The 12066-nt window shown below is 38.5% G+C and overlaps 2 protein-coding genes across 2 annotated transcripts; both read right to left on the minus strand.

Annotated features, from left to right (window-relative positions):
- Positions 1 to 1806: 1806 nt before the first annotated feature.
- On the minus strand, positions 1807 to 4217 carry LOC111404382. The gene is made up of 3 exons (XM_023033195.1): positions 3909 to 4217; positions 3056 to 3815; positions 1807 to 2945 (listed from the first exon to the last, which is right to left on the minus strand). Exons 1-3 carry the CDS (start codon positions 4215 to 4217, stop codon positions 1807 to 1809), a joined length of 2208 nt encoding a protein of 735 aa, XP_022888963.1.
- A 27-nt stretch (positions 4218 to 4244) lies between these two features.
- LOC111404383 lies at positions 4245 to 5759 on the minus strand. The gene is made up of 2 exons (XM_023033196.1): positions 5190 to 5759; positions 4245 to 5102 (listed from the first exon to the last, which is right to left on the minus strand). Exons 1-2 carry the CDS (start codon positions 5757 to 5759, stop codon positions 4245 to 4247), a joined length of 1428 nt encoding a protein of 475 aa, XP_022888964.1.
- Between the last annotated feature and the right edge of the window lie 6307 nt (positions 5760 to 12066).

A 12066-nucleotide genomic window follows, 5' to 3' on the forward strand; every position in this document is an offset into this window, starting at 1 on the left:
GTCTAAAAATGACTTAATAGCTCGATGCCTAGATTAAATATCTCGATGCCTAGGTGAATTGACAACTCGACCCCTAGATTAAATATCTCGACGCCTAGGGTGAATTGACAGCTCGACGCCTAGATTAATTAAATATCTCGACGCCTAGATGAAGCTTTAGCCTTGACGTACGCGAGCATGTATTAGTTATCTCGAGGACTAAATTTGAAAAATCATTTTTGAACATTGTGTTGAGCCCGAGCATGTATGCAAGTTATCTCATGGACTCAATTTGAAAAATCATTTATGAACATTGTGTGTTGAGCCCGAGCATGTATGCAAGTTATCTCGAGGACTCAATTTGAAAAATCGTTTATGAACATTATGTTTTGAGCCCGAGCATGTATGCAAGTTATCTCGAGGACTCAATTTGAAAAATCATTTATGAACATTATGTGTTGAGCCCAAGCATGTATGTATGACGACGTTATTGTATCGACCTATAGCGTGATTCCCGAGGACAGTAATGGCCTTTTTATAAGATCTCTCACACCATTGATCGGGCACTTGTGATCGGGAATGTTACTTGACGTGCTTGCGCGAGGCAAGGCTTTTGATTTCTTATGCGGGGCAAGGCTTTTTGTTTGCTTGCGCGGGACAAGGCTTTTTGTTGCTTGCGTGAGGCAAGGCATTTTGTAGCTAGATCATATTTTGACGAATAGCTTAATTCTTATTATACTTTTTTAAAAATAGACTTGGCACGCAGGCCTGACAACTAAAAACGTGATCACCAAGGCCTGAATACCGAAAAATGAAACTTGGCACGCAGGCCTGAGAATTGAAAACGTGAACCTTGATGCACAGGCCTGACTACCGATCACTGGAAGACCAAGTTACTTGTAATATATCTTTAAATTCTCTGCGTTCCATTATCTTGGAAGCGGCCTTCCTGACTTATCCCTTAAACTGTATGCGCCTCCTTGGAGTTGTCGTATAACTTCGAAGGGCCCTTCCCAAACTGGTCCTAGCTTGCTCGGGGCATGACCTGTTGCTTCGGCCCTTCTTAACACAAGGTCTCCGGCTTTGAATCTTCGCGTCCTCACTTTCTTATTGAAGTACTTTGCTGTTTTATCTTGGTAGGAGGCCATTTTTAAAGTTGCCTGATCACGAACTTCTTCCAAGAGGTCAAGGTGTTCAGTGGTGCGCCCTGCATCTTCGGGCTCGAGCCTCCTTTGGCTGGGTAACCTTACTTCAATAGGAATGTTGGCCTCAATACCAAAAGCTAACATGAAGGGGGTTTCCCCTATAGCAGTTCTGTGTGACGTTTCTATACGTCCTAAGTATGGAAGGCAACTCGTCAGACCAGGAACCTCTTGCATCACCGATCCTTGTACGGAGGTCTTGCAATATAATCCGATTGGTCACTTCGGCAAGACCATTACTTTGAGGATGGGAAACCGACGTCAAACGGTGATCAACCCCTAGGTCGGTACAAAAGTTTTTAAAGTGGGCATTGTCAAACTGCCTGCCATTATCAGTTATGAGGACTTTCAGTATCCTGAACCTGCATATGATGGATCTCCAAGTGAAACTTCTTAACTTCGGCTCTAAAATTGTTGCTAAAGGCTCGGCCTCTACCCACTTAGTGAAATACTCTACAGCCACAGCCACAAACTTCAATTGTCCCCTACTTATTAGAAAGAGACCAAGGATGTCAATTGCCCACTGCTCAAATGGGGCTGTGCAACTAATGTTAGTGAGGTCTTCTGCAGGAGGGTGGATGATATTGCCAAATCTTTGGCACTTGTCGCACTTCTTGACATATTCCTAGGCGTCTTTCTTCATGGTTGGCCAATAATATCCACATCTTATGAGCTTGAAGGCTAATGCCCGAGCTCCTTGATAGTTCCCACTTACACCTTCATGAACTTCTTCTAGGATCTGGTATGATTCGGAAGGCCTAAGGTATCTGAGGTATGAAAGTGTGAGGGTCCTACGAAATAAAACACCTTCAATCATGCAATACCTCAAAGCTTTGGACCGGATGCTTCTCGCTACCCGAGGATCTTCTGGAAGGCGGCCATGTTTTATGAAGTCCACTATTGGGTCCATCCATGATGGCTCATTATCAATATCCATGACGCCTATGGTCTGATTGATGCTTGGCTCGGTTACAATTCTGACGTAGACTATCCTATCAAGCCCATCTATTCCCATGAACACCAATTTTGACAAGGCATCGGCCCTACAATTCTCAGCCCAAGAAATTTTTACAATTTCACAACTCTTGAACTTTCTCTGGAGATCATGCACTTTCAAGCAGTATAAGCTCATCTTTTCATCCTTTCTATCGAACGTCCCTTCGATTTGTTCAACCACCAATTGGGAATCACTATAAATTTTGATATTTTCAAGCTCGAGATTTATGGCGAGTTCCATGGCTATGATGACGGCCTCATACTCTGCTTCATTATTGGTCGCCTCAAATTCGAACCTTAGTGCACACTGAATGTTTATGAGCATGTCCGGGCTTATGATTATGACTCCCGAGCCCGAGGAGTTTGATGCTCCATCCACGAAAATTTCCCACACAGCTATGCTCAAGCTTGAGCTACTATCTGGCCCCCGAGGCCTTGGGGTGAGTTCTGCAATGAAGTCAGCTAAGGCCTGAGCTTTGATAGATGGACGGGGCTTGAACTCTATGTCAAATTTTCTGAGTTCAACTGCCCACCTTAGTAATCTTCCTGAGACATCTGGTTTATGAAGAATGTGTTTTAGTGGCTGATTGGTGAGCACAACAATAGGATGTGACTGAAAATATTGCCGAAGTTTTCGTGCTGTTACTATCAGTGCAAGGGCAAGTTGTTCTGCCAAAGTGTATCTTATTTCTGGATCAAGTAGGACTTTGCTTACGTAATAAATGGGTTGCTGGCCCCTGTTAACCTCTTTCACCAAGACACCACTCGCTGCATTCTGAGATACGGCTAAGTACAAATAAGAGTTTCTCCGGGCTCGGGTTTGGTGAGGATGGGGGGAGATTCCAATGTCTGCTTGAGCTCCTGAAAAGCCTTCTCACACTCCTCATTCCATTCAAAGCAATGATTACCCCTGAGGGCTTTGAAGAAGGGGAAGCACCTGTCTGCTACTCGGGACATGAACCTATTTAAGGCGGCTACCCTGCCTGTCAACTTTTGAACCTCTTTCTTGGTCCTTGGTGATTCCATTACTGCCAGAGCCTGAATTTTTTCGGGGTTAGCCTCAGTGCCCCGATGAGTGATCATAAAACCCAGAAACTTTCCTGAAGCTACGCCAAATACACACTTCTCTGGGTTGAGCTTCATCTTATATTTTCGTAGGGTGGCGAACACCTCCTGAAGGTCGGATATATGTTCCTCCACCTTCTTACTTTTTACAAACATGTCATCCACATAGGCCTCGATGTTCTTCCCTATCAAATCGGTGAAAACTTTGTTGATGAGCCTCTGATATGTTGCCCCAGCGTTTTTCAACCCAAATGGCATCACCCTATAGCAATATATGGCTGAATCAGCCATGAATGAAGTCTTCTCTTGGTCTTCTTTGGCCATGAGGATTTGATGATACCCTGAGAATGCATCTAAGAAGCTGTACAGCTTATGTCCGGATGTGCTATCCACAAGATTATCGATCATAGGTAGCGGGTAACTGTCCTTTGGGCATGCTTTATTCAGATTTATGAAGCCAATATAGACCCTCCACTTACCGCTGGGCTTTTTCACCAGAACAACATTAGCGAGCCAATCGGGGTATTGGACTTCCCTTATGAACCCCACTTTCAACAATTTGCCGACTTCTTCCTGAATGACCACACGTCTTTTTGACGCAAACTATCTCTTCCTTTGCTTAACAGGTTTGGCCCTTGGGCTGATATTAAGTTTATGGACAGCTACTTCTCGGTCTATCCCTGGTATATCCCCCACCTTCCATGCAAAAACATCAATGTTACGAGACAGACAACTGATGACCTCCTCCCGGAGGTTGGCCTTCAGATCCCGATCAATAGTAACGACTTTTTCGTGCTCGAGCTCGACCACTTCCAATTCCTCAACGGGGGCCAATCTATCCCTTGGCTCGAGCTCGAGGTCTACGAGTTGCATGATGTCAGCACTCATGCCTCGGATGCTTGTAACATAGCACTGTCTAGCCACCATTTGGTCTCTTCGAACTACTCCGATGCCATGACCTGTGGGGAGCTTCATGGCGAGGTGGAAAGTTGACACAATAGCCTAGATCTTGTTCAGTAAGGGTCTTCCCGGAATGATGTTGTAGGCCATTGGGGTGTTAAATACTTGGAATGGTGTGATCTCCGTCAGTAGTGTACTACCAGCTCCTAATGTAAGCGGGAGCTCGACGATGCCTTCAGGGATAATGATTCCACCACCAAATCCTTGTAGGGGGTTTTTACTGCTTTGAGCTGTTTGGGAGAGATTCTCATTTTGGTGAAAGCCTCTTGCGACGGTATGTTTTCGCGGCACTCCAACCAGAATCCTCCTTACTTCGAAGTTAGCCACAACCGCAAAAATGACCAAGGCATCGTCATAAGGATATGATATTCCTTCCAAATCTCTTGCACCAAAAGTGATGTCTCTAACTTCATCACTTGATTCTCTTGGGATATGAGCATGTTGGCGAGCATACTGCTTTCGCCCACTACTTGTGTCTTCGTCGGACGCTATACTCCCAACGATAATATTAATGGTTCCGACAATGGGTTGAGCACTGCTTCCAGCCCCAGGCTCTTTCCGATTGTCACGGTCATTCCTTGGCCGTTTATCATGACCAATGTAATTCTTTAAAAATCCTCTGTTGATAAGGGCTTCAATTTCTCGCTGTAAAGCATGACAATCCTCTGTAGTATGCCCATGATCCCGGTGAAATTCACAATACTTGCTCCTATCTCTTGTGTCAGGGGATGACTTCATCCTTGAATGCCACTTTAATTCTTTCATATCCTTAACCTCCATCAAAATGTTTGCTTTAGAGGTGTTCAACCGAGTGAGAGGTGCTGATGGCGCCTCGTTCCTGCGCTTATCCCGGGAAAACTCATGCTGGGGGACGGGATCATGTTGCCTTTTGTTCTCAATCTTTTCATGGGAAGGACCAGATCTCCTTGGATTTAGTGTTTCCTCTATATTAATGTATTTTTCAGCTCAGGTGAGGAGCTCGATCACTGTTTGCGACGGGGTCTTTGATAAAGACATCTTGAAAGCTTCACATCTTACGGCGTAAGTGAGGGCGGAGACAGTTGCTGTGATGTGGAGGTCGGGTATTTGAAGCCTTTCCTTGTTGAACCTTGTTATAAATCCTCGCAAGATTTCGGTTGATCCCTGGCGAAGTTGCATGAGAGAGGACGAGGTCTTCCTGATTCGCTTGCTACTTGCAAAGAAGGCTGAGAACTTTTCAGCCAAATCTGAGAATGAGGCTATGGGGTTGGGCTCCAATGTCGAGAACCAATCCCTAGCAACATTTGTCAGCGTTTGTGGAAAGGCTTTGCACATAACCTGATCCGGCGCAACTTGCAAGTTCATGACATCAGTGTATACATTGAGATGGTTGATGGGGTCGGTCGTCCCATCATACTCTTTAATGCGAGGATATTTGAATCTGTCGGGCAAGGAATATGTCAATATCTCTGGCGTGAATGGAGTGTTAGGGGTGAAACCTGTTGGCCCTTGAGCATTATGTTGCAGGCCAGCTGTAATTCCTTCTTGAATGATCCGAGCAATTTCACTGGAATCCATGGCGACTGATCTCGAGCCCGAGGCCATTTTATGAATACCCGAGGTTCCTACTCCTCCATTTGCTGGATTTGGTGGTCATGCTCGAGCATCGGCCATAAAATCGTTTTGCTCTGCCTGCGCTGGTGACGGATGTAAGTTTCTTTGATTTAACAGTTGCGTGAGCGTGGCCACCTGCTAACGCAGCTCTTCAATGGCTTCGGTTGTAATGACTGCTGGCAGAGGTGTGGGAACTCTCGAGGATTCTTCATGAGGAGTCGGTTGATCTTCGATAGGATAAGGGATGGGAGCGGATGAGCTTGCAGGAGGAATACCTGATCGCGTGTTAACCATGGCTTTTGGTAGCATTTCCCATAGACGGTGCCAATAATGCTACCAAAAATCAAACCTGCAGATTTTTCGAGCTTGATGATTCGAGTTGAGCACGATCGTAGTCTTCCGGTACCTGAAACAAAGGCAACGAGGTGTGTTCTCGTCGCCCCTCCGATGCTTAAGTCAGAAAGGGAATTATATGCGTGAGGCTATATGTTGGAAAACAGTGAAAAACGTACCTGAATAATGGCTAAAGGTTCTGTATTTATAGTAGTAAGCGACATTCTCCTAGTGGGACTCAACTAGCTGGATGTCCTTCTCTGTTGGAGTCCTGAATAGTTAAGGAGTTGGTCACATTCCAAAATTATATGCGGGATAGAATCCTTGCGGGAGTCAAGTATATGGTTGAGTTAGAGTCCTAATTGCGTAGGAATTCCAAAGGGTCAACAATCGTATGTTGTGAGGGGAGCATATGCTCGAGGACTGCTGATGCTCGAGGACAAGTATTGCAATATGTGAGCAGCCTGGCAGGATGTGGTCGGGCATAATGTCTCAAGGCTACCATATGGTCGAGGACTCCATAGGTGGAGTTTTAAGTTCATCAAAAATTAATCGTCGGGATAATGTAGTGATCGGGCTGCAGGAAATGTCAGAATCAACTATCATTAAGGAATCTAAAAATAGCCTAAGCAAAAAAGGGATCTTCATGTTTGATGATGTTAGTAGCACTCTTTGGCCTTTTCTAGGTTGGCTTTTAGTCTCTGAGTTTGCATAACTGGATAAAGGTAGTGACGTGTTTGATATGCAATATTTGTCTCGTCCAAATTATCAAATAATAAGTGCATTTTATACGATTATTTAGGTCCATATTCTAAGACATTTTACTTATATTTCGAGTGTTAGAGTCAATATCTATTGAGTTTTGGTTCGTTATTGTTTTGTAGGATGAAATCCTCTAATTCAAGTTACATTGGTGAAAATGACATGAAAACGAGAAGAAATCAAGGTTTTTAAAATGAAAATAAAGAGCCTAGCATTTGGAAGATGAGAAAGAAGAGAAATTTAAGAAAAAGCAAGGTGATATGAAGTGAAGGGATCAAAAACCCAAAAGCCGAAGAAGCAAAATGAGAAACCAATAAGCACACTAGGTGCGAAAATTGGAGCACAAAGCTTGGTACAAAGATCTTCACAAGGCAAATAAATATCAATGAAAAGATAATAGAATGAGTAGTTTAACATTTTTTAACAGATAACAATTCCAAGTTTTCTACCAAAAGCTATGTATGAATTACTGAAGATCGTCCGAGCAAAGGAGCAGAGCCCACTCCTGTAATATCCCAAAATTTTCTATTAAAGATTTTTAATATTTTAGGGAGATTGTTTTTAATTTTAGGGACTTAATTTAATGATAGAATAAATGTTATTAGGGATTTTAATTAAAATAATATTATGGGGATTGAAAATACAATTTTATAATTGCACTATTTGCCCAAGGGTTAAAGGTGCAATTTTATAAATAAAGAAATAATTGCATATGTGGTCCAAAGTCAAAAGATGTAATTTTAAAATCCGATCAAATGATTGTATATTATCATAGGGGTTAAATGTGCAATTTCATAAATTGCACACTTAACCCCTACCATCAACTATAAATAGAGGATAATTGTGAAATGTGACATACCATTCTTCCCATCATTTTCACTCATTAAGGTATGTCTTTTCATTAAGTTAATTATTTTAAAAAAAATTTAGTTAATTATTTATTTAGATATTTATTCATTTATTTTAAATACGTAATTGGTTTATAAATAGGAATTAAATTTTGCTACTTTAGGATTCTTTAGTAATTGATAAAAAATAATATTATAGTTAAGTTTAATTAATAAAATCAATGAAAATAAATTATAATTTTTCCATTTCAAAATCTTAACTTTGGAAATTTTAAAATTTATAAACTAGCTCAAGATAAATTGAGTTTTAGTTTACTTAGCTTAACATTATTAAAGATTGTATAAAATAGATTTAGGAGAAAATATAGTGAGTAAAGAAGAAGTGAGTAGGGATAGAAAATAACTTGGTATAATAATTATTAATAACATCATGATAATGGGTATGGAAATTGGGCCACTACTATATTTATATGAGTGGTAAATTCAAATGGGAAGAAAGATAAAAATTAGCACTTGAGGCTTAAACTTAAATTACTTTGATCTAGTTATGTGATAAGATGTGAAGAAAAATTGTTATAATAGTATTAATGGTGAGATATGATGAAAATGTGGTAAAGAAGAATATGGATTGAATAAGAAAATTTACTAATGGGTATGAATGCGTATATATACTTGTGTTAATTGAAATGAAAAGTGGATCAAGCATGAAATGAGAAAGTAATATGGTGGTGTATTGGCAAACTTAAATTGTACATGTAATAATTTTATGGAATTTAGTTAATGACAATAACGAAATTTCATTTATATTATTACTGTTATTATTATAACTACTAGTTGACAATAAACTGGTATCATTATTTTTATTAGGGGTATGCTGTTAAGTAACATATATTATCTTATAAGTTTAGTTTAAATGTGATAATTTGGAAATAACAAGATAAGATATGATTAATGTAGAGATCATTGCCTTAATGCAGATATTGATCAAGGAAATGGCGAAAAAGGTAAATATTGATTTTTTTTCAACTAAAATGCAAAATACATTAATATGTGTTTATATGTGGTTGTTTCTTTTGCAATGTGACATGGTAGTATATTACATGTGCATTGAGTTTATTTGAAAAACGTAGGGATAATAACGTTTTCAAGATCATGCATATTTGTGTTGTCATACTGATTGAGTTGCAATTGAAAATTTTGAATGTGAATCCCATTATAGATGTACCGTACTATTTTGTTTGAATAACTATACCGCTTTGAGGCTCCTGACGGTCATTAAGGGTAGCCAAGTATAAGGTATTGGGAGTTCGGCACCTGTGTGCAGACAGTGCCAAGAGGTCCCTTGGTGGCTTTGGGACTGCGGATAGGTACCTTGAGCTCTGTATATAAGTAGGTTTGGCCTTGAATTTATATGTATGATATACTGATGTGGCTTCCCGAGTCTCGGTGGGCAACGATGGATGCGTTGATAGTGGTTTGCGTGCAAGAAAGGCCATGTTATTTTGAGTTCATACGATGCACTATAATAAGGATTTGGGCCCATGTATGTTTGACATGCATCATTGCATCATCATATTTACTGAACTTTAGGGTTCACGTTTTGTATTTTGTACTGTAGATGCCACCGCGAGAGACTGAAATTGTCCGAACCACCAGACATGCCGAAATTATTGAAAACCTCAGTGCTGTACATGTTATATATAGACGTACCCACTGTACACGTTTTTATACGGTGATCGATGAGGAAGAAGAGATCGAAACTTTTGAAGACAGTGAAGATTTTGTAATAGTAATGATTGATGTTTAGGACTTGGTCACTTGTTGTTATGTAAATACTATAATGTATGTGGAGTAGACAGCAAAGTGGTATTGTGTAAAATAGGAAAATGATACCTAGTAAAAGAGTGTAGTGAAAATAAAAGAATTTTGACAGACTTTGATATAGTGCAATTCTTGAAACTGCAGGGAGACCATTTCTCCCATGGAGGGTAAGAGCGAATTTTACAGCTCCGAAATGGAGATGTGTATATCCTTCTGATAACCAAATGTTTGGAAGATAGGATGGAATCTTCAGATTCCAAATTCACAACTTTTAAGATTGGTATAATGGTTTTCCAATTTTGACTTTGAAGTCAAACACATCGAGGGGGGGGGGGGGAGTCTGTCAAAATTCTTTCATTTTCACTACACTCTTTTACTAGGCATCATTTTCCTATTTTACACAATGCCACTTTGCTGTCTACTCCATATACATTATAGTATTTACGTAACAACAAGTGACCAAGTCGTGAACATCAATCATTACTATTACAAAATCCTCAACGTCTTCAAAAGTTTCGATCTCTTCTGCCTCGTCAATCACCGTATAAAAACGTGTATAGTGGGTACGTCTATATATAACATGTATAGCATTGAGGTCCTCAATAATTTTGGCATGTCTAGTGGTTCGAACAATTTCAGTCTCTTGCGGTGGCATCTACAGTACAAAATACGAAATGTGAACCATAAAGTTCAGTAAATATGATAATGCAATGATGCATGTCAAACATACATGGGCCTAAATCCTTATTATAGTGTACCGTATGAGCTCAAAATAACAAGGCCTTTCTTGCACGAAAACCACTATCAACGCATCCGTCGTTGCCCATCGAGACTCAAAATGCCACATCAGTATATCATATATACAAATTCAAGGTTTAGCCTACTTACATACATTGCTCAAGGTGCCTATCTGCAGTTCCAAGGCCACCAAGGGACCTCTTGGCACTGCCTGCATACAAGTGCCGAACTTCCAATGCCCTATCCTTGGCTACTCTTAATGACCGTCAAGAGTCTTAAAGCGGTATAGTTATTCAAACACAATAGTACGGTACATCTATAATGATATTCACATTCAAAATTTTCAACTGTAACTTAATCAGCATAACAACACAAGTATGCATGATCTTGAAAACGAAATTATCCCTACGTTTTCCAAATAAATTCAATGCACATGTAACATACTACCATATCACATAGCCAAAAAAAAAAAAAAAAACAATCATATATTTTACACATATAAATGTATTTTGCACTGTAGTTGAAAAACATCAATATTTACCTTTTTCGCGATTTCCTTGATCAATATCTGCATTAATACAATAAACTCTACATTAATCATATCTTATCTTGTTATTTCCAAATTGTCACATCTAAACTAAACTTATAAGATAAGATAGATTACTTAATAGCGTACCCCTAATAAAAATAATGATACTAGTTTATTGTCAACTAGTAGTAATAATAATATAAATGAAATTCTCGTTATCGTCATTATCTAAATTTCATAAAATTATTACATGTATAATTTAAGTTTGCCAATACACTACCATATTACTTTTCCATTTCATGCTTGATCCACTTTCATTTCAATTAACACAAGTATATATATACATCCATACCCATTAGTAAATTTTATTATTCAATCCATATTCTTCTTTACCACATTTCCATCATATCTCACCATTGATACTATTATAACAATTTTTCTTCACATCTTATCACATAACTAGATCAAAGTAATTTAAATTTAAGCCTCAAGTGCTAATTGTTATATTTCTTCTCATTTGAATTTACCATGTCTACATATATAAATATAGTAGCGGCCCAATTTCCATACTCATTATCATGATGATATTAACAATTATTATAGCAAGTTATTTTCTATCCTACTCACTCCTTCTTTACTCTCTATATTTCCCTCAAATCTGTTTTTTACAATCTTTAATAATGTTAAGCTAAGTAAACTAAAACTCAATATATCTTGAACTAGTTTATAAATTTTAAAATTTCCAAAGTTAAGATTTTGAAATGAAAAAATTATAATTTATCTTCCTTGATTTTATTAATTAAACTTAACTATAATATTATCTTTTATCAATTACTAAAGAACTCTAAAGTTACAAATTTTAATTTCTATTTATAAACCAATTAAGTACTTAAAATAAATAAATAATTAACTAAAGAAAAATTTAAAATAATTAATTTAATGAAAAGACATACCTTAAGGAATGGAAATGATGGAAAGAATGGTACGTCACATTTCACAACTATCCTCTATTTATAACTGATGGTAGAGATTAAGTGCGCAATTTATGAAATTGCACATCTAACTCCTATGATAATGTACAATCATTTGATTTGATTTAAAATTACATATTTAGACATTGAATCACATATGCAATTATTTCATTGTTTATAAAATTACACCTTTAACCTTTGGGCAAATATGTAATTATAAAATTGCATTTTCAATCCCCATAATATTATTTTAATTACAATCCCTAATA

The sequence above is a fragment of the Olea europaea genome, chromosome 11, assembly GCF_002742605.1.
Source record: "Olea europaea var. sylvestris chromosome 11, O_europaea_v1, whole genome shotgun sequence".
NCBI lineage: Eukaryota > Viridiplantae > Streptophyta > Magnoliopsida > Lamiales > Oleaceae > Olea > Olea europaea.